The 25,213-nt window shown below is 33.0% G+C and overlaps 3 protein-coding genes across 3 annotated transcripts; 1 reads left to right on the top strand and 2 right to left on the bottom strand.

The window, feature by feature from the left end:
- LOC128178538 (peroxisomal membrane protein PEX16-like) lies at positions 1 to 5,513 on the bottom strand. Its single transcript, XM_052845766.1, has 10 exons — positions 5,355 to 5,513; positions 2,961 to 3,073; positions 2,473 to 2,606; positions 2,127 to 2,244; positions 1,849 to 1,969; positions 1,583 to 1,732; positions 1,230 to 1,302; positions 738 to 857; positions 465 to 529; positions 1 to 360 (listed from the first exon to the last, which is right to left on the bottom strand). Exons 1-10 carry the CDS (start codon positions 5,485 to 5,487, stop codon positions 299 to 301), a joined length of 1,089 nt encoding a protein of 362 aa, XP_052701726.1. The 5' UTR covers positions 5,488 to 5,513; the 3' UTR covers positions 1 to 298.
- A 182-nt stretch (positions 5,514 to 5,695) lies between these two features.
- On the top strand, positions 5,696 to 16,227 carry LOC128178514 (xylosyl- and glucuronyltransferase LARGE1-like). The gene is made up of 19 exons (XM_052845724.1): positions 5,696 to 5,759; positions 6,068 to 6,126; positions 6,813 to 6,907; positions 7,218 to 7,320; positions 7,433 to 7,538; positions 7,817 to 7,988; positions 9,633 to 9,667; positions 9,831 to 9,926; positions 10,070 to 10,153; positions 10,373 to 10,450; positions 10,557 to 10,688; positions 11,015 to 11,140; positions 11,573 to 12,037; positions 12,645 to 12,800; positions 13,121 to 13,227; positions 13,340 to 13,412; positions 13,734 to 13,858; positions 14,668 to 14,766; positions 15,237 to 16,227. Exons 3-19 carry the CDS (start codon positions 6,814 to 6,816, stop codon positions 15,322 to 15,324), a joined length of 2,139 nt encoding a protein of 712 aa, XP_052701684.1. The 5' UTR covers positions 5,696 to 5,759; positions 6,068 to 6,126; position 6,813; the 3' UTR covers positions 15,325 to 16,227.
- On the bottom strand, positions 16,157 to 23,638 carry LOC128178568 (uncharacterized). Its single transcript, XM_052845816.1, has 4 exons — positions 23,550 to 23,638; positions 21,816 to 21,954; positions 19,684 to 19,824; positions 16,157 to 16,291 (listed from the first exon to the last, which is right to left on the bottom strand). Exons 1-4 carry the CDS (start codon positions 23,599 to 23,601, stop codon positions 16,234 to 16,236), a joined length of 390 nt encoding a protein of 129 aa, XP_052701776.1. The 5' UTR covers positions 23,602 to 23,638; the 3' UTR covers positions 16,157 to 16,233.
- Positions 23,639 to 25,213: the final 1,575 nt, after the last annotated feature.

Below are 25,213 nucleotides of genomic sequence, written 5' to 3'. Positions count from 1 at the left end.
TTATTTATAACCAAGTTTATTTATAAATTTTCTGACACATTTTACTGCATTCTTAAACATCTTAAATTTACAACACAGAACGATCTTATTAACAATGTTACTCCTTTGAGGCCATGGTGATATAATCAAAATATCTGCAAACCCTTACTATAAATTTTTTTTAAAACATTGTATGATCAAAATCAGTAAATGTTACTCAAATACACAAGTATTGCATTGGGAGAAAATTAGGTACTTCCATATTTTCTCATCACAGCGTGGTTTTGATTTTAAAACAAGAATCAGTCATGTTCCAAGCTCAAGCCGACCAAAGGTAGAAGTATACTTTCTGCCAGGAAGGTAGGTAATCAATTATTGGTCCTAAAATGGATTAAAAATAAAAATGGATTGTTATAATGGTACAATCATGATAATAAAAGTTATCTTATGATAGACCAATGGCTGAAAGCATGACATGTACTTACTCAATAGAATACCCAGGCCTGGTACATTGTCAGCTAGTACTCTTAATGTGGATAAAATCTTCATCCTGTTAAATAAAACAACAAAGTTTGAGGATCATAAATCTTTAATACCGTAAGTTACATGTGACAAACCAAGCATAGCCCCTACCCATTTTACTTTTTTAAAAATAGGAATGATTCCATTTTCACAGTGACTTGCAACACAGTGAAATTCATGTAGTTAGAGAAATGAAAATATCTAAGAAGAGCAAAAGATAGCCAGTAATTTCATACTTGGAATAGCTGTCAAAGAATGGTGATCGCAGCAAATAATACAAAAGCAAGAGTGATCTCCTCTTGATTTCCCTTTTCTCTTCTGGGTTCATGTCCTTTGTGTCTCCCATCATACACAGACTAGAAAATTAATAAATTATACTCGAAACTTTTTAATAACAAACAACATATCATACTTTTATTACCCTTTATATACTGTGGTTTTATTAATATTCGTGGGCATCCATTTTCGTAGGTTTAATAAACATCATAGTTTCAAGGATACATAAATTCATGAACAATGATCCTATCAATACATTGATACAATACGCTATAAAAAATTGCACTTCAATGAAATTCAATGTCATTGATCAACTCAACAACAAAATCCAGAAAATTTGTATTCAATAAATACTGGTGAAACCACAGTAGATAAATATGTTCAAATATTGGTATCTTAATTTTACCTTAATTGCATGAGCTCAAAGTCTCTTAATTTTTTTTTACATGTACCTTGCAATATCGATGGTTCCAGACATAATCCACGGTTTCCATGACATTGTCCCACAGACATACATGCCGAATACTATTGTCAATTAAGAATTCATCGTATTAAATGATACTAATACATAACATATTCCTCAAAATTTTTATCTATTTCGATGCTACTATGTGTTAGAGCTTCATGTAGGCCTTATATTATATATTAAAAAAATCATCCATGTCAACCTGTAATGGTTCTAACAATGGTTCTTACAAATAATTTAAAAACCAAAACCTTATTGGAATTCAATAGTTACCCCCCCCCCCCCCAAATAATTTTTGGTCAAAACTTTTATTAGAAGCTTTTTGTCAATAGAGGATACAATGAATGAGTGGTCTGGCAATATACAGGGTCTCTCCCCATAGCCTCTGCTTGGACAGTTTGGTGGGGTTATAGAAGGTAAGTTGCGCTTTCTCATTCTCATTCCCACCATGGCCAGGCAGTCTCCAGGAGCGAAAGTTGATGGGAGGAGCTATTGTGAAAAAATGCACCATTCCCTAATCAGTAAGAGTTCAATCCCATGGCTGCATAAAAAAAGAATTTGGTTACATTCATATGTCTAGATATCAAAGATGATGGAATATATACCTGCTGAGAGTCTCCTTATGGTCTTGCCTGATCGTTTGAGAGTGAATGTCATCTCATTTGGTCCATTCACAGATTCTCCCTCTGTCTCACCTTCTAGATTTTCTTGGAATTCTTGCATTTCCTTTTTAGGTAAAAATTTTATCAATCATTTTTTTAAATAAAGAAAGAGGTTAATCCCATGAACAGGTGAATATTGCCAATAATGAACAGTTAGCTGAAGAAAAAATTTATTAAAAATCATAAAAAATCCTAGCAGTATTGACAGTAAAAGGCTTTACCTCAGTAGGATTGTGTTTGAACTGCTTTGTGTACTTGTCTCTGTCTAATGGTGCAATGGGTGGAATGGGCTGTATTCCTCCATGATGTTTCCACAATAAAATTAATCTCCATATTGCTCTGATAATATAGAAACTGAACATTAATAGTGTCTTTCATGTACCTGGTGATTAATACATTGTACATAGAGGATCAAAATGTGCAATGTTCAGTGCAATGAGGTATCACGTGCAACTCTCAGATAAAAAACAATTTTAAAAGGTAGAATTTCTCCCCAACACAGAAATGTTCACCTTCAGAGTAATATAATTGTGATGTCTTTACAATTATAACTTCTGTTTTTCTTACTTGGTCAGCTGTATGATGACAATCAAAACCCATTTTCCAGTCTCTCCCCATTTTCTGTATGCTGCCATCTCAATAAATACTTCCCCATATTCCAACACTGTCAGGAATCTTCTTAGTTTTTCCACTGACAAAGGCTACATAAAAATATGCTTAATCAGATATGCATTTAAAAGTATTTTCAAGCAAATTTGCCAAATGATTGTTGAAAGAAAATCATTTGGCAAATTTGCCAAATGATTTTCTTTCAACAATTCTTTAATTTTGCAATGATGAATAATAATTCATCACTATTGATTACCCGGTAATAATTCAAAACTCTGATAGTTTTTACATTGTGTACCAATTATCTAACTACTTTTTAAAAATTTCCTATCACTACAAGATCAAGGCTCAATAATATTTGACAAAAATGCATGAGATAAATTCAAAATATTATCGATAAAATAAATATGTAAAGGTTAATCCTAATGGTGCATAAAACAACTTACAATTTTTTGAGCAAACGTTGATGCATTCTTGATGATGGTATCATTGACTAATACCAAAAGGTTTGAGGCCAGGTACACCAGTTCAGAGAAAACCTGTGAATCTTCAAACCGGCCTTCAAAAGAACAGATCAAATGCTTATTTCTACAAGAGCAAATTTCTAAAAGGTCTTAAATCATACAAAAACAAAATTCTTAACATCCATGCACAAGAGTGACATGTGGTACATGTTCTAACCGGGTACTTTATAGTTTAAAAATTGTCAATAAAATTTGTACACAAGTCTTTTGTGGCTTTCAAAGTATCTTTACCCCCAATCCCATCTGCTTAAGGAATTGACTCTTGTTTAAAAGCTATCTAAATACATTATAACAAAATATATATATTTTTTTCTAAATGATCTAAAGCACTTATTTTGAAAATGAAGTTACATATGCCTTAAAAATAACCTATGGTCCAGTCCCAAACATAAAAAGTTAACTTTTTACAAAAAGTTGAAAAATTGTTTTATCTGTCACCCTCAAATTATAAAAACCGCCTTAATGAATCACAATTTAAGAATCAGGGATGTGCAATTACCATCGCCCGACGCCTGGGGCTACCGATTTTAGAGGTCGGGCTAGCTGTATTGTGTTAGCCCATTGGGCTAGTAAATCATAACCAGGTCCCAAAATATGCCAGTAAATTTGAATGCCCTAGTAGGAAAAGTGTATCGTCATTGTTTTCACAGAGCATTCACTGCTCCTTTTGAGACAGAGAATACATTTGTATTAATAATAATATGCTAGTATCATATAGGATAGAAAGAATAATCTTACCGTGACCAGGCTACACTCAGGTCACAGTAACAAATCGTCCCATAAACTTGCAATGTAGCAGCCGCTAAGCGGATCAGCTTCGCGTCAATTTTAAGTCTGTTCAACATAATCCACAGAGGAAAAACACATTTTTATACATGACAAACCTTTTTGAACATTCATATGTAGCTTAGTCCACAAAATATCCATTTAATGAGTCATACAAGGCATGTTAAAATACGCGTTTGAATTTGCCTGCCATTTTGTTGGAAATCAAACTCGGAAGGTCTCGGATTTTATCGTTAACATGGCGACCATAAACAGTGAATTTTCATACTTGATGATAAAAGTGGCAGCGATTTCGTTGCAAAAAAACAGTTAATGTGGTAAATATGGGATTATAAAGAGCAACATTGTAGGTATTTGAGACCAATTACACGAAAACCTAGGCAAGATACAGCGCGATATCATTTTTTTATTTGCTACGAAGCAAGTATATGGGTGAATTCTATCGTTAAACCGGGTCCATAGGACATCTGTCATTTTAACGATAGAACATTCTATCTACATACAGGAGAAAACATTATGTACCGCTACCTAAGAAGGTTTTTTTTTTTTTAGAAAATGATATGTCAGTGTTAAACAATCATCTGCCTAGTAACTTTGAATCTTGGGGCTTGTACTAGTAACTTTGTAATCCGAGATTACTCTAACCCTAACAGAGGAATCTCGGATTATTGCTAGCGCTCTCGAGCGCTAGCAACTACGTTAGTCTTTTTCACTGGAATACGCATGCTCGACTCCATAGTGGGGAATTCTGGGAATACTGCACTATTTTAGATAAACTGTACCATTTTAATTTCGTTTTAGCATCTTCACATGAAGTTTTGTGTTTTATTGTAAATGTCAAAAAGTAACAGTAGCTTAGGTCTTATAAAGCAAAGTGTAATTTTAAATATCGTGATAAATAGCTAGCTTTAACTTAAATTCCTTCAAGCTCGGAAAACATTTCCGAGCTTGCCGGAAAAGCCCGGGAAGATACGATTGCTACCAATACAAACAGTACCAATAGTTCTGAAAATTTTCACCTCGAAATTGAAATTACAGTAGATACATTATGATTAAGGCATAGTCAATGAGCTATGACATTGCCGATGTGAAGACCACTCTATAAAAAATTTACAATTCTATATTGAGACCCCACTCCAGCATAATTCCAATACACCCCTGTGCCTTCCTATTGTTAAATAATCGATTCAGAAATTTAAACAAATGTTTTAGAAATCTGCTTCTGTGTTTTATGATGGCTACAGCGCTAGCTCATCAATCTTTTTAAAAGATAAGCTTGTAGTAACTTTGTTACTCCCGCTAGCCTCTGGGCTAGTGGCCAACTTTTGTGATTGCACACCCCTGAGAATTATCTAGTATCCGCCTTATTCAAACGGAAACTTAACGTGATACAATATATGATAGTGCTTCGCATGCAGAATTGACAAGATTTATCATAATAGGTCAAAATTTAGGTTCTTGTCAGTGTTGAAAGAGAAAGTAGATCTCATGTTAATGCAAATAACATTATTCCTGATCATCAGTAATTACCAGCAATGATATATGAGAGTAGCCTGGATGTTGCCTCTATCTGACTAACTGTCTCTGGAAAATCTGATACGTAACGTTTATATTTTTCCCACACTTGAGATAGGAATTCGTTGCCTTTGCTTTTGGTAGCCATTTTTGAAAGTATTTAGTAACTTGTTCTAAAGTTTAGTCATATAAAATTTTTATGAACTTGATGAAGCATAAAATACGTTTAAGAATATTACATATCGCGAACTTAATTTTACCATTGCAAACTTCTCAATGTAACTAATAAATTAATGCAGATAATCTCGTAGTATCGGTAGAAATCATCAACGTACGAATTATTGAATTCCTACACACCGCTTCCTAAACTATCAAGATTATTTATTTCTTCAATTCTTGTCTTTTAATTTAAAGGGACAGGTAAGTTATTCAAGGGAAATGATCATATTCCATTACATAAAAAAATCGATTTGTCTTTGACATGTATTTTTTGCAATTTAGTCGTTAGATCGGCTCTATAAACATTATTTTATTTAATATTAACCACAGGAGTTTGAATTTTTTATCAATAAAGCCAAAAAACTTACTTTATTGACTGACCCATGAGCTATGCGTAAGTCAATAAAGTAAGTTTTTTGGCTTTATCGATAAAAATTCAAACTCCTGTGTATTAACAAAGACGGTTAGTATGTCGTAATAGCTGTTTTGTATTCATGTTTTGTATTTAGAATAAAAGGCATGAAAAGGAACTCAATATGTGAAGCGTTACTTTAGAGTCAGATTTTAGGTAAGAAATTTCATTTAATAAAGCCTTTTTTTATTAAATTGGTCTGTGAACCAATAATGGAAAAACAAGTAAAATCAGATATTATGCTCTGTCCTAAGTTTCTGCTTCTACCACTTTTTGCACAATATATCAATGATTTTAAATATCTTAATGCCCAAACTAGGTTTATCCACTAGAACAAAAGAAGTCCAGATTTTCTGTTTTGAAACGCCCCCTCTACTGCTTCAGGTTTCAATACACAGTCCAAAATATGTAGTCTTTGGGGATTTTGCATTGCAAACGAATGAAAAGTATCGGATGATAACATTGAAAAACTGTGTGAGGTGTTCCGAGTATTTCCAAATGGAGAAAAGATGTACATGTATGCACATTTACCAGAAATTTGTTTTCGTTCACGTTAATTTCTTCGGGTAAAAACAGATAAAGTTTCAATGAAGAAATCTTGGATTTTTTCCCTTGCATCAATTTCAATTCTACTTCATTGATTTGACAGGTATTTGTATTTTCATTAAAATTCATCAAAAAGTGATGGAAACAGTAACCTGGGACAGCTAAACTATAAAAGAAACAACTTACATCTATACAAAATATGATTCAGTATATAAAACTGTACATAAGCATGACAGAATACTGGTATAATTATCATATTGCAATTGTATTAGTTATATGGTACTTGAATTTAATAGGATGATCCGGCTTTCCAGACAAGGCCTTGTGCTATTACTGATAGCAGGTGCTTTTCCTACTCTGATACTGGTGTACCTCACATTCACCTCAGATGGTAAGCTTATAACTTAAATGGAATCAGTTTGCATCCATTTACTTGTATCATTATCCATAGCATTGTCAAAAACCCATGGTCTTTATATTAGTTTTTTAAACTAACTCTTAACTCTTCGATTTGGTACAAAATGTTATTGATAAAATTATCATTTTCCTAACGACAAGATTTTAAATGATATAAACATAGACCGACTTTTCTCATTGAAAAAAAATGGTTGAAAAACTGTTTCAATTGTCTCATAAAACTGATTCTTTTCACTGGGTTTGACAAACTAATTTGCACAAAATAATGGGCGGGTGTTTTCCAGATGGGTACGCAGGGGAAGCTACATTCCAAAGACTTGAGCTAAAGTTTGCAAGTAAGCTAAGAGAGCTAAGCATGGACAACAGAGCTCTTAGAAAACAAGTCAGGTATACTCAGAGAACTAAATTAATTTATTATTTATCCTTTATTACCTTGGTTTATTATATGTTCCATATATATTTAAGAGAAATAATATAACATGGTGATATCCTTGTTCAGCTTGGCTCGGACAGAGTTGGCAGCATTTGAAATGAATGTAGATGAAGCAAGTCCCAAATCATTCAACAACTGTGCCAATACTCAGCAGGAGGTTCCAAAATGTGAGGTATAACCAGAAAAAGTATAATAACACATTATTATTGTATAAATGGAAAATACGGTAGAAGAATTAATCATTTCAATATAATAGTTAGTAATGATTTTAATGACAAAGGGTATTTTTCTTTGGTGAAGAGGCTCTGCATTGATGTAAATGTCCAAACACAAATTGCATATGTATCTACATAACTATGTGCAAATTTAGCATAGGTCAAATTCTACTCCATATCATTTTAAGTTTTTAGTCTAATTTTAGAATGTTTGATTTTTCTTTTTTTTCTCCAGGTGATACATATAGCCATTGTATGTTCTGGACACAAGTCAACAAGAGATGTTGTGACCCTCATAAAGAGTGTCTTGTTTTATCGAAAAAATCCTGTACATTTCCACTTCCTCTCCGACACCACTGCACAGGTCATTCTGAACTACCTGTTTGAGACTTGGAGTGTTCCTGATGGTGTGTGGCCCTTTCAGGCCTTTGATTTTTAATTTGATCTCAACTTGTATATATTTATTCCATTATATCCATCATGGACATTAACATCATTTGCAATAACTTTGTAAAATGCGTAGATATCATTAATAAATTTCTTTTATTACATTTATAAAGTTTGAAGGACAAATATCATTTTTATGATGAAAAAAATATTTTGAGGCTGAGGCCAGCTTTTTTTTATTTTTAGGTTTACAAACCCGCCGCTCGGTTTTCTGAGTTTTTAGAAAAAAAATAAAATTACAAAAAAGATCTTTTTTTTCTCCCCGACAGCAATTTTTTTCTAGTAGGAAAAGTGTATCGTCATTGTTATCACAGAGGCATAAAATCTGCTCTTCTTGTGTCATGATAGCCTAAAAATTTCTTACGCATCTTTTTCTCGTGCTACATTCTTCAGAGAAGCTTCTACAAACACTCTGCTGTAAGTTTCATACTTTGAAGTTTTACCGACAGTGTTGACCAGTGGCTAGACGAGATAGTCACACCTCACTGAACATGGCTTCGATAGTTACCTGTGCAGCTGTTTTCAAGTACATTACTGTAAAATGATTCCCTTTCTTTTTGTGTTGAATTGGCATATGTATTCATTGGCTTTTTTAAAAATTTATTTTACAGAGAGAGAGAGAGAGAGAGATGTATTAGAGATATTCTGCAGTAACTATTCTCATGAACACATTTTAAAGTGACCTGCCTAGTGAATTAAAAAAAAAATCATATTATTGTTTGTGCATTTTCTGTTATTTTCAATTAAAATTTACCATTACATAATTAATTGCATAGTTGTACTTTGTACATGGAAATTCAACAGGATAAAATACATGCACACATATAGTTGCAGTGATTTTATAGAGTCTGTTCACATTCACAATGTTATGTTTGAGTTTTCTCACATATAAACACCCAAACCAATTTTGTAAAAAAAAAAATGTGAGAGATCAATGAAGTTGAATATTTTTTAACTGCAGAAAACAAGAAAGTAATAAATATTTTGTACCGGGTATATTAATAATTAAATACAAGTATCATACAGGATAAAACATTATTACTTTATGTACATAAAATTTAGGTTGTTTTTTTTTTAAATGAAATGTTGACATGTCCGACAATAGTTTGACTGGTAACTTTGAATCTTGGGCTAGTAACTTTGTGGCCAAATTTTGTAATTGCACACCCCTGACATTGCTATATGTACATGTAATATCAAAAGCTCTATGTCTTATATTCTATTGTACTATTTCAGAGATACATGTATGTTACACAGATGACATACTTTTCACATGCTACACTTGATGCAGTTACACACCACTATCATGAAGTTGTCATTCATTATATTAATATTAGAATAAAGATGATGTCATAAAAGGTTTTTTTTCTCCTACAGAACTTTACAATTTTGTGGTTCGTAAACCTAAAAGTAAAAAAAATGTAGGTCAAAAGAGATTTTTTTTTTTTTTTATTTCCTCCTCCTACAGAACTTTATCATTTTGTGGTTCGTAAACCTAAAAATAAAAAAATGCTGGCCTGAGGATCCGAGAACTTTAAGATTATAAGAGATTTGTTTAGATTTGTTGAAGAAATGTTTCATTCATAAATTCTTTATATTTTCAGTCAAAATCAGTTTCTATCATGCAGATAAAGTAAAGGTAAATATTTTATTAAAATGTATATATTGTAGATATCTTTTTTCGTGTGTTTATTAGAAATACATAGAATGAAAAAGATAAACTAAATGTATTTTGAATTTTATTGGCATGTTTGAAATACATCAAATGAAATAGATAATATTTATTTTGATTTGTTTATTAGGAAGACATTGAATGGATCCACAACAAACATTACTCTGGTATATATGGCCTGCTGAAGTTAGTCCTACCTAAAACACTCCCAACATCTCTGGAAAAGGTCAGAATCCTCATGTACATCTAACTCAGTCAGTACACATTTACTTGTAAAATTTGGAGAGAGAGAAAGAGAGAGAGAGATTTGGATAGCTCTCAAATTACAAATAAGTGAAAGATTTGAACCTATGTAATTTTTTTTCACAGGTGATTGTCTTGGATACAGATGTTAGTTTTGCCACTGACATTGCAGAGCTATGGAAAATGTTCAGTTTTCTTAATGGATTAAAGGTAGGGTTTGTATGGTATAACAGAAAATCTTCAGTCATTGAAACATGCATTCTTGGACAATATCGAAACAAATAAACAGAATGATAATGTCTATGACTTTGATTTTGGCAAAAAACAAATTCTCTTTTTCACCTTGCTTCCCTTTCAAGTTTTTAAGGTTGAAAGATCTATCTGACTTGTCTGGAATGAGTAATATAGATTTTTTCTGACTTTATGAAGGTGCTTGGTTTGGTAGAAAACCAGAGTGACTGGTACTTGGGGAAAATTTGGAAGAACCACATTCCATGGCCAGCCTTGGTATGTCCAATCAGTCTGTCTTGTTCTTTTGTGATTTTATTTGTAGCTGTTGTACTGTTTTGATACTTGTATCCCATTTGAATGTAAGTCTGTGGAATTCTTTCAGGGCCGTGGATTTAACACAGGGGTCATTTTGATGAATTTGCGTGTTCTGAGGGAGATGAATTGGATGGAGATGTGGAAGAAGATTGCTGTGAAAGAACTAGAAACAATGCAGTACACACAGTTAGCTGATCAGGTAAGGCAGGCCTATACAAAAATAGCATATGGATATTACAATGCAATATTGATGCTTTTCATGTGACCTAAGATGAATGAACTAACAGCATTTGCAACTTCTTTACATGTAGCACCATGACATTAAAATCAACTCACAAATTAAAATCTCTTTGTGAGAAACATAAGGCCATGAAATAGTTGCAAATTTTATTAGTATGTACTTGTATATACCTGGTGTGATTATTCTTTGGTATCAGAAATTTGAAACAATAAATTGTCAAAAAAAGTACCGGTACATGTATTTATATCAGGTTTCCTACTTGTATTTAATTGTTTTTGAAACAGGATATTTTCAATGCGGTTTTGAAGGAACACCCCTACTTTGTGTACCATTTACCTTGTCAGTGGAACGTTCAGCTGTCAGATAACAGTAAGAGTGACAAGTGTTACAATCAGCTGGAAGAACCCAAGGTAAACATTAAGTTATTCAGAAGAAATGATGATGGCATGCAAAATTCAGACAAAAAATTTCATTGGAACTTAAACTTGAGTTAAAATTTCAACCTATCATACAAATCATAATATTTGCCATGACGATGTTTACATATACATGCACTTAAGGCACATGAGAATTTGGCTTGTTTTGTGCAATTTACTTTAAGTATAATCAATTTTTAAGAAATAAAAAAAATTGTATACTGATATGTTTAAAGAAAGTTTTAGCTTTGTGATATCAGTAATTGTAGATATTATAAATTCTATCCAAATTTAACACTTTAATAATAATACAGTAAATCCCAACAGGTGTTTCTCAAATTTTTCTCCATTATTATGTTAAAATCTAATCACTTTAATATGTTGATATTGTAAAAGTGTTTATTTTGAAATTTCTGGTTGCTTTAGATAATTCATTGGAATTCACCCAAGAAGTTTAAAGTGGAAAACAAGCACGTGGATTATTTCAGAAACTTGCACTTAGCATTTGTGGAATACGATGGAAATCTGCTACGTCGAGAGCTGTTTGGTTGCGAGAAATCAGAGGATGCAAATCCAACAGCAGCCCCAGAGGAGGTAAGCGAGGATGAATGCTACGAGTTCCGACGTGAGCAATCGCTTGTCCATCGCACGCACCTGTTCTACCTGGACTACAAATACCAGCCCGAGGAGTACGATGTGACCCTAGTGACCCAGTTAAGTATCGATCGCCTCCAGATGTTGGAACTGCTGTCAAATCGCTGGGAGGGGCCGATCAGCCTCGCCCTTTACTTGTCCGATGCTGAGGCCCAACAGTTCCTTAAGTATGCCCAGGATTCAGAAATATTGACCAAGAGAACAAACATTGGATATCATATTGTGTACAAAGATGGGGTGAGCAAAAATACAAGGGGCACATTTTACAAAAGAAGTAGTGATAAAGTCATGATTCTTTCCAGTCTTGTTGATTATCAGTAATCTATCCTCAGTGCAGAAAATGTATACAAAATCATTTATTCCAAGTTATTTTGATCTCAATTTGTACTTTTCACTTTCATTAAGTTGATAAATTTCGAAGCATAGCTGATGAATAATCTAAATTTATCTGTTTGGTCATAAGGTCTTTTGTAAAATGCAGGCCAGGATTATTGTTTGATTTGTTTCACAGAGGAATAAAATCCATATGTTTTTTTATATCAATTCATTACTTTAGATTTTAGGTACTTGTACATGTATGACATACATGTCTGATAAGCAGTCAAAATTCAAAAGGATATTATGACAAAATAGAATACATATATGTCGTTTTATATATCCATTACTTAGATATAAGTATATATTAATGTCATGTAATTTCATTATTTATCTTTAGTTTTAGAGTGATGATTTGTGTCTAGGTTAAATAAAGGGGAAAACAGTGTCATTGATTTTGTAGGTGTAAATTATCTTTCTTTGAATAACAAACACTCTGTTGATATTCTGTGTATTGTAATAATTTTAGCAATTTTATCCTGTGAACTATCTGCGCAATGTGGCCCTGAACCAGAGCCAGACATCTCACATGTTTCTGAGTGACATAGACTTTTTACCCATGCCCGGCCTGTATAATCACCTGAAAAGTGTTGTATCAAGGATTGACATGGAAAAAGAAAATAAAGTAAGTCTAAGGATTAACATGGAAAAAGAAAGTAAAGTAAGTCTGAGGGTTGACATGGAAAAAGAAAGTAAAGTAAGTCTGAGGGTTAATTGACATGGAAAAAGAAAGTAAAGTAAGTCTGAGGGTTGACTAGGAAAAAGAAAGTAAAGTAAGTCTGAGGGTTGACATGGAAAAAGAAAGTAAAGTAAGTCTGATGAACAACGAAATAATTCAGTCACTCGTCTAGTGGTTTGTTATACGTGTCAAACTCTTGAAAGAAAAAGATATCAGTACACTTTAAGGTAAACCAAAAACTTAATGATGCACTTTTTTTTTTGCAGGCGTTAGTCATACCAGCTTTTGAAACCCAGAGGTATAGATTAGAATTTCCCACTACAAAAGCCGACCTCTTGACAAAGCTTGATAAGGAAGAAATATTTACTTTTAGGTATTTAGATTATTATGTTGGCTTAATAATAAAAGTATAAACACATGAGAATGAATTTGAGTATTTATGTTGTAAAAATTACACAATATGAATTTTGGAATTGGAATTTTAGATACGATGTTTGGCCACAAGGCCACCTTCCAACGAACTACACCAAATGGAGAACTGCTAAAGCTATGTATACTGTAAGTGATATTCAGTCAACTGTTTGGAAATCATTTAAATTTAGAGGACCAATTTTTATCGAATGCCAGATTTCAGAGGGCACATGTGATAATTTTGTGGATTCACTCTAATGAATCATATATCAAATTTCATAATTTGCTGAGGATTAAAACTTATGGGTGAGGGCTAGTTACGAAATCTATGAAAATTGAGCCACTACCAAATACTAATCATTCCACATTGTATGTATGTCATAATATAGAGTGCATTTTAAAAAATGTTCCAGGTACTGCTCACTGTATATACTTTTAAAGACCTTCTGTAAATGTTGTTTTTTACAGGTGAAATGGGAGCGTGATTATGAGCCATACATTGTTGTCAAGAAAGGGATTCCTCTGTTTGACCATCGCTTTGTTGGCTTTGGATGGAACAAAGTCTCCCATGCAATACTACTAGATCTTTTAGGGTAAGAATGATGAACTTTTCCTTCAGATTTAGGATGTATTTACTGAAATTGAATTTGATCTATAAATGCTCTTAAAGCATATCCAGGATTAGGAGCATTCAGATACTGAATATAATGAATGAAATGTGTTTTCCATTTTCTGTTTTTTTTAATTTATCATTATTTCACCTAAGTACAGTCACACCTGCTGTTACGGCCACTTTTAATCAGTGGCCACTCCCCATGAGCGGCCACTTTCAATCCTGCCCGTTTAGTTTTTCATTATATTTTAACTCATTTAAGCAGCTACCTGTCTAATGCGGCCAGCGGCCAGTGTTTTTTGGTCCCAAAATTATCAAATGGTCAGCCTTGCGCTTAACATGTTATATCAACCCTAATATTTCTGACGAATTCAGGGTAAAAATCGAGCATTGTGAAGAAATGGAAAGTAAGAAGAGGTCTTCACATTTTAAAAAAAAAGATCTATATAACTTAGTAAACAAGGCATGTCCTCACGTACGATATTGGAGATTGTGTCATGATTTTGTGTGACAATAATTTGTAAATTATCTCCACGACACAAAAAACAAAATGACAAAACTTTTTTTCAGAAATCTGTGTAAAATAAAAAGAATTTCATGTGACATAACTTCTTAATTTGTTAAAGTGTTAAAATTATGTTTGAAAATGAATATACTTCATTGGTTTGAAACCGGGAATAAGAGGCCACCTGTCTTAAGTGACCAATTTTTATTCTCTCACAAGTGGCCGCTTAAACCAAGTGTGACTGTTCTTGATAAATGTTTATTAATATTTTTGTTATATTGCAGGTACAAATTTGTTGTCTTGCCAGATGCATTCATTATTCATATGCCTCATGCTCCTAGTCTAGAGATCACCAAGTTCCGTAACAATGCACTATACAGAAAGTGAGTCTTTACATTCTTACTGCCAGAATGTACAATTTACAGTCAAGGAGGCTGGCTGGTCAAGAAATTAACCATCATATCTTCCTTAAATTTTAGATATGATTTGTTTCATTATTATCTACATGTATCAATTTGTACAGGAAAAATCTATATATTTAAGCATTACATTTGAACATTTTTCCTATGTCTTATACAAAGCTCTCCTTCAAGTGGAGATTAATAGAGTCTATTACCGGTAATGGTCAAGACCACCCAGCCCTGGTAAATGGTATTTTTTCTTAATACTGGTGTAATTAAAATGAAATCACTTTTAAAAACGAAATTAACAAAAGATATTCTCAAGATTTATTTAGAAAAAGTGTAGTATTACATGTATAAAGGTAATATAACATAAAAAAATCAACATTCTCTGCCTTCCTCTCTCTTTCTCAAAAAACTGCATTCAAATGTATTTGTTTCTTATTTTACAGTTGTCTTAAGACTTTGAAAGGTGAATATCAGCGAGATTTATCTAGAAAATATGGATTGAAGGCCCTCAAATACTTGTCAGTGGACTGAGCAGTGATTTCACATTGTCATGAAATCAGAGACATCCTGTATTATTCTCTTTCTTAAAAGTTTAATAGTTTTACCTCATATATAAGTTTAAAGATACTCAAGACATTGTTAACTTCAGTTGAATTTAACAAGGCAGCCAAAACAAAACATGTAGTGTCTTCCTATAAGCCATTAACCTCTGTCTGATTTTTAGTGTCAAATCTTGACTAGCATCAACAAAAGGTTACTGTAAACCTACTATTATTTGCATGCGATAGATCCTCGCCAGGCTCGCAAGAGCCTCGTTTTTGAAAATTTTTCCCACCTCGAACCAGTCCTTGTTGAATTGTTTTTTATAACAACACTAGTATAAAAAAGGACTTTGTCAAAAATTAGTTTGGACAATGAAAGTTTAATTGTTTACATGTTATTTGTGCATTTATTAATTCAGATCTTCTACCTGTGCATCATTTAAATGGCCAGTATATTTCGTTTTAAAAAAATTGTGCTAACAATTCTGGAACAATACTTCATTTTATGAGGTATAATTTTATCATATACATATTGTATTCTTATGAACTGCCATATTGCAATATTTTGTTGAAATATTGAGTAATTTTATTTTTAGACTATAGTCATAACCATCACTCATGTATGAGAGGAAGATTGTGTATCAAATATTTGGATTTTCAAACAGCTGTACTTAGTTTTATAGATGCATGTTTCTTTTTATATTTGTATTTGATATAATGCAGGCATTGTGCAGGGCTTTCAAATGTAATTTGTTGTGCTATTTATTTGATATTTTTTTTTATGAAACATTGTTGTGTATTTTGAGTATGATTTCTCAAAAGAGTATTGTGAATTTTTTTATACAGCAACGTCGTAATACAAATACAAAATGGATAAAAGACACAAATTTAATCCATCTTATGTCTTCTCTCCTGACTGACTATTTGTCAGAGGAATAGATGATGCATGTTCAACCCTGAAAAAAATAGATCTGTTTTATTAATAAGGATACACAGACTTATTAAATGAAAATAATCTGACCAAATCACCTCTTGACATTTTAATGATCAATAATACAGCTCATATGTTCTCATTATCTTGATGAGTTTTATTATTTTAAACAGAGGGACATGCCTCCCAGATGATCACTTATAATGTTCAGGGGTGGATCCAGAAATTTTTTTTTTTTGAGAAGGGGGGGGGGTGTCAATACACATTTCAATTCCACCACCGCCAACCCATAAAGCATCAACCAAAATATTTTAGATGAAGAGTGGGCAATCAAAGATTGCAGTTCGATTTTCTTCATTTATACACTGTATTTATGTATATTTTTAATAAGTTATTAAAGGTATATGTAGCGTATTTTTAGCGAATAACAATAATAAGATCTGATTATTTCCTTCATTTCTTGACTTAAACATAGGAATTTCACACAAACAACACTTTAAAAGTCAATCGCATAACAAAGAGACAAGAAATTTAAAAAAAATATTTTTTAACGGCACGGTAAAAAATACAAAAGATTTGAATTAACCCTGCCTAAAGGAGTGTCGGAGGAGAATGTTTCAAACATACGATTTCCTATAATTTTTTCCCATTGAAAGGTCAACATATCAGTAAACTACGTGCAAAATATAAAGTATATTGACCGGATAGTTTATCTGTTTACCGCGTTCAAATTTTGGTCGTATGTCCGAATCTTCACTGACATATAGACAAATCAGCTTGAAAAAGATTTTTTACTGGTATGTTGAACCTATGTAGTAAACAAAAACGGGACACGAGCCTTGTTTACATGACAAAGAATTGTGAGCCCTGTATCCTGCTTATAACTTTACGACTGAATCTCCAATTTCATTTGATCATTTGATATGCATTTTTAAAGCATTATAAACAAGATATCTGTGAGCCAATGCTCACTAGTGATACCCCCGCTCTGATGTGAATATGCAAAATAAGCAAAGTCGACATTTAACAGAAAGCTGGCATCCGATTGGTACAGAAATATATCCCACAATATGGCATGCCTAAACAAATAGTGTGTTAAAATTTCAAGCATCTGCGATAAATAGCTGCTGAGATATCTTTGAGGAAAATTTGTTTGAAAATTTTGGCTAAAATAAACAAAGTACTCATTTAACAGGAAGATGACGTCCGATTGGTAAAAAAATATATCCCACAATATGGCATGCCTTAACAAACAATGTGTAAAAATTTCAAGCATCTGCGATAAATAGCTGCTGAGAAATCTTTGACGAAAATTTGTTTGAATATTTTGGCTAAAAATAAACAGTCGTCATTTAACAGGAAGTTGACGTCCGATTGGTACAAAAATACATCCCATGATAAAGCATGCCTATACAAATACTGTGTAAAAATTTCAAGCATCTGCGATAAACAGTTGCTGAGAATTCTTTGACAGAAATTTGTTTGAAAAGTTTTGCTAAAAATAAACAAAGTTGTCATTAAACAGGAAGTTGACGTCTGATTGGTACAAAAATATATCCCACGATATAGCATGCCTATACAAATACTGTGTAAAAATTTCAAGCATCTGCGGTAAACAGTTGCTGAGAATTCTTTGACGGAAATTTGTTTGAAAAGTTTTGCTAAAAATAAACAAAGTCGTCATTTAACAGGAAGTTGACGTCTGATTGGTACAAAAATATATCCCACAATATGGCATGCCTTAACAAACAATGTGTAAAAATTTCAAGCATCTGCGATAAATAGCTGCTGAGAAATCTTTGACGAAAATTTGTTTGAATATTTTGGCTAAAAATAAGCAGTCGTCATTTAACAGGAAGTTGACGTCCGATTGGTACAAAAATACATCCCATGATAAAGCATGCCTATACAAATACTGTGTAAAAATTTCAAGCATCTGCGATAAACAGTTGCTGAGAATTCTTTGACAGAAATTTGTTTGAAAAGTTTTGCTAAAAATAAACAAAGTTGTCATTAAACAGGAAGTTGACGTCTGATTGGTACAAAAATATATCCCACGATATAGCATGCCTATACAAACACTGTGTAAAAATTTCAAGCATCTGCGATAAACAGTTGCTGAGAATTCTTTGACGGAAATTTGTTTGAAAAGTTTTGCTAAAAATAAACAAAGTCGTCATTTAACAGGAAGTTGACGTCTGATTGGTACAAAAATATATCCCACGATATGGCATGCCTATACAAATACTGTGTAAAAATTTCAAGCATCTGCGATAAACAGTTGCTGAGAAATCTTTGACGAAAATTTGTTTGAAAATTTTGGTTAAAAAATAAGCAAAGTCGTCATTTAACAGGAAGTTGACGTCCGATTGGTACAAAAATATATCCCACGATATGGCATGCCTTAACAAACACTGTGTTAAAATTTCAAGCATCTGCGATAAATAGTTGCTGAGATAAATGCGACAGAAATTTTTGTTACGGACGGACAGACAGACGGACAGACAGACAGACAGACAGACAGACAGACGGACGGACGGACAGACAGACACACAAGGGTAAAACAGTATACCCCCTCTCCTTCGGAGCGGGGGTATAATAATGAAAACAGGAACAATAGAATTTGACAAAAATCATGACCATGTCCCTACAATAGTAACTGTTAACAAGAGGCCCAGGGGCCAGATCGCTTACCTGAGCAACAAAAACCTTAACTCTGATCGAATTAGCATTGCAGTCTCAAAATCAAAATATCTTGAAAACTAAGTACGGAAAATATATTCCTATATCACCCCCCCCCCCCCCCACACACACACACACTTTTTTGATCAAACTTAAATCTGCACAACCCGTGCTTTCACACAAGTAACTGCTTTTTGGACTCCAGAATATTTTTAAAGATTTTCTCTATATATTCCTGTGTAAAAATTTAACACCCCCCCCCCCCATACTTTATGAGAAGAAGATTTTTAAAGATTTTCCACAAGTGGATTCTCTCAGTACATGCATCCCTCAGGTAGAGGGGTATTTACTCCGTTTCCATGTCGATGATACTAAAATCGTGTTTCATCTTTATTACACATTATTAACAATTTATGTCGTTCTCCTTAATGAATGGCCTACGTTATTGTGCTGTTTGAAACAACTACCCAATGTCCAAGCTCTTGTTAAAATGGTTCTCACTAAAGACAGAACATGTTTTATGGGCCTAGAGTTTGTGAAACGTCTAATTATAAGAAGCATAATGTTTATTTTTATTCTAACTCATGTCAAAAATTTTTTTACTCCAAATGCGCCACATATACCTTTAATTTATTTTTTGAGGGAGGAGGAGAATGATTATTTACAAATAAGGGGGTTTGTGAAAACTTGTGAACTGATTGCAAATGTCTCCAAAGCCAGTTCACAATTTATTACCTGTCTTTCTTATTAATTCCGAGGCTTTCCTGAATGGTCTGACCGGAGATCCACTGCACATCACGGTGTAGACACGTGTACACTCCCACAATGACCAACACGAACACACAAATACTCCCCCACAACTTGAACTGTTCCCGACTGTTCAAAACAGATGAACTTTAGCTTACAAGTTTTTGTTGTAAAATAAAAGAATAAGGCATGTAATATGGTATAAGGTATACGTTTACTCAGAATGAAAAAAAGTTCCACTGATAATAATTAAAAACCATCTATTGTGTGTTAAAGACCTTTCATGGTAGTGCTATTTTTCACTTTCAAAACAGTAGGTCAATGACCTACTTTTTGAGATAATGTCCACTGAATATTTTTTGAAAATTAAAAAAAAGTCCCTAAATATTTTACAGTATGATTAAAGTTTTCTTAATTGTGAAAATAATACAACTTGCTTAACTCTTTTAAAGATGAAATACAGTTAATGAATAGCAGTGACACTAAACAGATACAAAGCATTAAGTTTTCATTCAAAATTTCTATGAATATTCCAGTCCGAATTTCCTCTATCAGTTTTCAAATTCCTACCATTTTTTGATTAGATTTTACAAAAAACTGAATGATGATAATACTGAAACATTTATAGCATTAAACTAGGTATATTGACCTTACTCTGCAGGCATAAAAGTTATATGAGGTCAATGATCAAAATTTTGAGATATGGTGTCTTTTATTGTTTTTAAGCATTTTTCAATATTTTTGTAACGTGTGCCATTCGAATATCTAAACGAAAAAGTGAGATTAAACCAACAGAAAATATGCAAAATTATGTTGACTAACAGATACAGTCTTAACTTTGAGTATCACAGTACTACCAAAAATATTTCAGTGAAAAACAAAATCTGAAAATTTTAGTCCAAATTTCCTCTGTTTTGCTAAAAGTCCAACTTTGTTTGAGCTTAATTCCATAATATAGTAAAAAATATCGAATGGTTTGCCAATAATAAATAATTTCATGAATACTGTTAGTCTTTAGAACAAATTTTACTCATGACATTGAACTTTGTAACAATCCGTATTTGAGAACTCAAACCCTGAGTAAAGTGCATTTCATTATGGGGGATGTGCGGCTATCTTGTACATTTGAGAATAAGAATGTAAACATTTCTTGAACTGGCTTGTTTCTGCCCGAAACTGGCCAAAAATGTTGCCAAAAGATATAAAAGCAATAAATATGAAGTCCTACATGTCATTTTATTTGAAAAGTGTGCATATAAGAACAGGACAATGCTTTTTTTTGATCAGAACAGCTGTCGAACTGTGCAACCACAGACGTATTTTAAAGATTTAAAAATCTGAAAAAATATGAAGGGGGTTCTTTGGTGTCCTCTCTACAACCATTTGTTGAGAAAAAGTTTGAATCTTGCTCATTTAAGTTGTAACTTTGTTTCAATGTTAAAATGGGCCTCAAAAACCACAAGATATATTTGTCTGTGTCTATGGAGGTACATTGCAGATATATTTTCATTTAAATATAATGTATACTTTTTTGATTTAAGACAATCACTTTTTGGACCCCTATCCTACTTTTAACAGAACAGGACAATGCCTATATTTTATAGAAGACACCAATGAACCACCTTCATATTTTTTCAGATTTTTAAATCTTCAAATTAAGTCTGTAGCTGCGCAGTTCGACATCTCTTCTAAGTGATTAAAAAGGCATTGTCCTGTTCTTGTATGTTCTTCAAAAAACAACAACATGTAAGACTTAATATTTATTGCTTTTATATCTTTTGGCAACATTTTTGGTCAGTTTCGGGCAGAAACAAGCCAGTTCATGAATTGATTACATTCTTATCGTCGAATGTACAGGATGGCGGCACACCCCCCTTAAAGCGTTGCAATAAGTTTCAAGAATTGCGCCTTTAAAGGTTTGGATTGGATCACAACAAAATGTATTTGACAAATTTTGTTTATCTTTTATGGTATAAATCGGTTCATTTGATGCAATTGTTAACATTCAACTAACATATCAATATACATTTGTTCCATTTTACCAGTATTCACGAATATTGCGTTGATGACTTATATGCATGCTTGATTGGATAACAAAAAAAGATAAAAGAGAATCGTACGTATTTTTGACGTAGTTTGGTTCGCAGCATGTGAATTGCCCGTCCATCTCGCAGCAAGCGCTTAGATCCGGGTCGTTACAGGAGTAGATGTTTCCTTGACGATACCCGATGTCGTCATTCTTTAAGCATTGGACGCCGCCTGTAATCAGAACCAATGAGAAGCAGAATCGGTAAAAGAGTCCTATAGTTTAGGATCTTTGTTGTTAATAATAAAAATGCCTGCTGTGCCGGGCGCTTTAGAGGTGGAGAATGTATTTAATCACAAATCAATGTTTTTAATATTTATTTGCACACCAAAGATGAGAATGATAAAAATGGTTGCTGTGCTGCACGCACCGAAAGGGTGGAGAAGGTATTTAATCACAAAATCATTTTTTTTTAACTACAACTGAATGTTATAATGACTATTGGGATTTTCAAGGTAACAAAATGAAACTCTAGATTTTTAAACATACATGTACATCACAGGTCGGATTCTTAAATGTTATAATGCTATACGTCAAAATTTAGTAGCCACGAAATGTGCTATTTGAGTACAATCAAGCGTATGATATTTAGAATAGTATTTTATCTTGTTTTTAGACATTACATTTAAAATAATTTGATTTTGGTTTTGATACTCCAGTGGCGTCGGAAGCAAATTGAAAGTGGGGGGCCAGACTAATCCTCAGAAATCTTGACAAAACCTAATTCCCGAAATCATGAAAATCCTAATCCGTGGGGAAGGGGGGGGGAGTATACGTATATACGTATAGTTTAAAACAAAAATTCTTACCTACCAAAACATTTTGTAAATCATGAAATTCCTAATCCGTGTGGTGGTGGTGGAGGGGGGGGGGGGGAGGGGGGGGGGACTCCAACTTCTCAATATTTCAAATTTTTCAAGGTAAATTCAAGATCAATTATGTTTGCTGCGAGAAAAAGTGGGGGGGGGGGGGGGCTGAACCCTCTATTATGCTATGTGTCTTATGGTTAGGTCTAACTTTGCAAAAACAGTGGGGGGTTAAGCCCCCCCCCCCCCCCGGTTCCGACGCCTATGTACTCTATAACCAACGAAAGTTGTTCACAAATAATTATAAACCGCGTTGAGGTACTAGTAGTTTTAGTTTTATAAACAGCGAAGTCTAGCATATGAGCATCTTAATTTCTAGTAATTCTTGTTGAAAATAATACAATTTACTTAATAAGTGACAAAATTGTGTCAAATGCATTGAAACTTTCTTGACGATAAAATTGTTGTTACGTTAGCAACGCAGTTTACACAATAGAATGATTTTCAATTTTTCGACAATTCAAAAGCACATTTTAACAAAATTATATCAATTTGAAAAGAGGAAACATCAAAACTTAGCAAAATCAATGAATTTGCTATATCAATAACTATATCAAATATTCCTCAACTAATTGTTCGTAAAAAAATCTTAATGTACTTAACATTTTTTTAATCATAAAAACGCAACCAATTCGATGTGAATTTGAAATATTATGACTATTTTTACAATTTATAAACGATTAAAAGTTAATGTACTAGTGTATGTAAGTCCATTAAGTATTTTTGTTCGTTGTGTCCTTTCTGACATTCTTATTTCTTAAATAAAATCTGTAATATGGCTACTTTTTATCTCAAAAATAGAATCTGTCAGAAAGGACATTATTACTGTGCCTGTAGAGTCAATTTTCTTAAGCTTTTAAACTTTTAAATACCTAAAATGAATTTTAAAAAGATTTACTCACCAGCGTTTTTAAAGAAATTCCAAAACAGCCAGATTACGAGAAACGCACACATGCCATGTGAATGCTTGTAGCGTTATGTGGAATCTGAGACCGCCCGTGATTGGTGAGATCAATCTATACCTGTCCATCGTGTCACGGGACACTCTCTGTCTATTCTACTGATCCTTCTAATCTGTTAAACTTTGTGCAGAATATTATGTCGTTGGGTACGAGGTATTGTGCGCGGAATAGCACATTATCTCTTTATTATAAAGCTTTTTGATTCATGGTTAATAACAGATAAGGCGGTGCACTTTAAGGTTGACGGGTGCAAGAGTTTTAAAATAAAATTATACCGTTTTTTTGTTTTTACAATTTTCACATCATGAATGGAAAGATATTACGTAATGCCGGAGAAACTACATTTATTCCGAAAAGATGTTCCCACAAATGAAAGAATGTGAAATAAGGTTGAAAATTTTTTCGTTCCGCCTGCCCAATAGTGCAGTTACTGTATATATGTAAATTTGTCTTATGGTTGAAACCGATGGTTTTGAATCATAACGTGTCAGTAATATTTACCTTGCAGTTCTAAAACACTTATAGTACCAGGACTTTGTAAATTTGACTGCATAACTTTAGTTCTGTAGGAAAGAATGAATCGAAAGACTATCATCCCAAATTTGTCGAAAGATCTATAGGTATTCAGATAATTTTCAGATATCTACAAATTTGACGTTTTCTCTTATACGCTTTATGAAATCATAGTAATGGCATCGCATGAAAATAAAGGTAAATGATTACTTCCATATTTGGAAGGTATTTCCATTTGAAAGTGGTTACCATTAAAGGGGAAAACCACGAATGCCTTATCTAAACACAAGTATAGCAAAGAAAAAGATTGACCTTCATTGGTTTTTAATTCTCCTATAAAGTTTTAAATTATAAAATCCTTGTACGTTGTATAATCATTATATTTCGAAAAAGAGGTTGAAATTTGTTAAGAAAACTTTAAGCGTTATTATATTGCCAAGTCTATATTCTCAAACAAATCTTTGATAGCTTTTTTAAAGCAACACATATTATTCATCTAGCGAAGAGGCATCCCATAATAATAAATAAATATGTCTGAAAAAAATTTATTTCTGATAGGTCCAATTCTTTGATGATAAATCTATAGAATACAGAATTGTAGCTCTCCGGAAAATTTATGGACAACCAAGACCAGATTGTCTTCCAATTTCCCCATGGAAAGGCGACGGTTCTACGACTATAGTTAATATTATGCGTGTGCTGTATATAAACTGTTTTATCGTTGTATTTTCCCACCCAAATAAACGGGTAAACATAAAAAAGCAAGACTGTAATTTATCTTTCGGTAGTTAATCAAACGCAATATCGATACAATCAAAGGACTGATAAGCCAGCATGCAGTCGAACGTATGCAATCGTATAACGACTTGTATTAAAGTCACTTACCATTCCTTTATTGCTTGTCTCATCCATATCCATCCGATTAATCTATTCATGAATATCCCCAGAAAACAGAGGGAGGCTGCGTTAAACGAATAATAAGCAGACATTTTAACCTGATGTTATTGAACACTTTTATGGACATTCTGATTTCGGGAGCTGACTGATGAATTGGTTCACAACATTGGCTGGTAATTATTCTGCTCTAATGG

Source organism: Crassostrea angulata, chromosome 1, assembly GCF_025612915.1.
Source record: "Crassostrea angulata isolate pt1a10 chromosome 1, ASM2561291v2, whole genome shotgun sequence".
Taxonomy (NCBI): Eukaryota; Metazoa; Mollusca; class Bivalvia; order Ostreida; family Ostreidae; genus Magallana; species Magallana angulata.
This window is presented reverse-complemented; position numbering and strand designations above follow the sequence as displayed.

Coding starts and splice junctions, on each gene's coding strand:
- LOC128178538 (XM_052845766.1), bottom strand. CDS start 5,487: ATGGCTACCAAAAGCAAAGGCAACGAATTCCTATCTCAAGTGTGGGAA. Junction 530..737: donor TTCTTTGACAGCTATTCCAA/GTATGAAATTAC, acceptor TTTATTTAACAG/GATGAAGATTTTATCCACAT. Junction 361..464: donor AGGCCTGGGTATTCTATTGA/GTAAGTACATGT, acceptor AATCCATTTTAG/GACCAATAATTGATTACCTA.
- LOC128178514 (XM_052845724.1), top strand. CDS start 6,814: ATGATCCGGCTTTCCAGACAAGGCCTTGTGCTATTACTGATAGCAGGT. Junction 7,321..7,432: donor GCTCTTAGAAAACAAGTCAG/GTATACTCAGAG, acceptor ATCCTTGTTCAG/CTTGGCTCGGACAGAGTTGG. Junction 9,668..9,830: donor ATCATGCAGATAAAGTAAAG/GTAAATATTTTA, acceptor TTTGTTTATTAG/GAAGACATTGAATGGATCCA.
- LOC128178568 (XM_052845816.1), bottom strand. CDS start 23,601: ATGTGTGCGTTTCTCGTAATCTGGCTGTTTTGGAATTTCTTTAAAAAC. Junction 19,825..21,815: donor CCAAACTACGTCAAAAATAC/GTACGATTCTCT, acceptor TGTTTTGAACAG/TCGGGAACAGTTCAAGTTGT. Junction 16,292..19,683: donor GGAATTAATAAGAAAGACAG/GTAATAAATTGT, acceptor TATTTTTTTCAG/GGTTGAACATGCATCATCTA.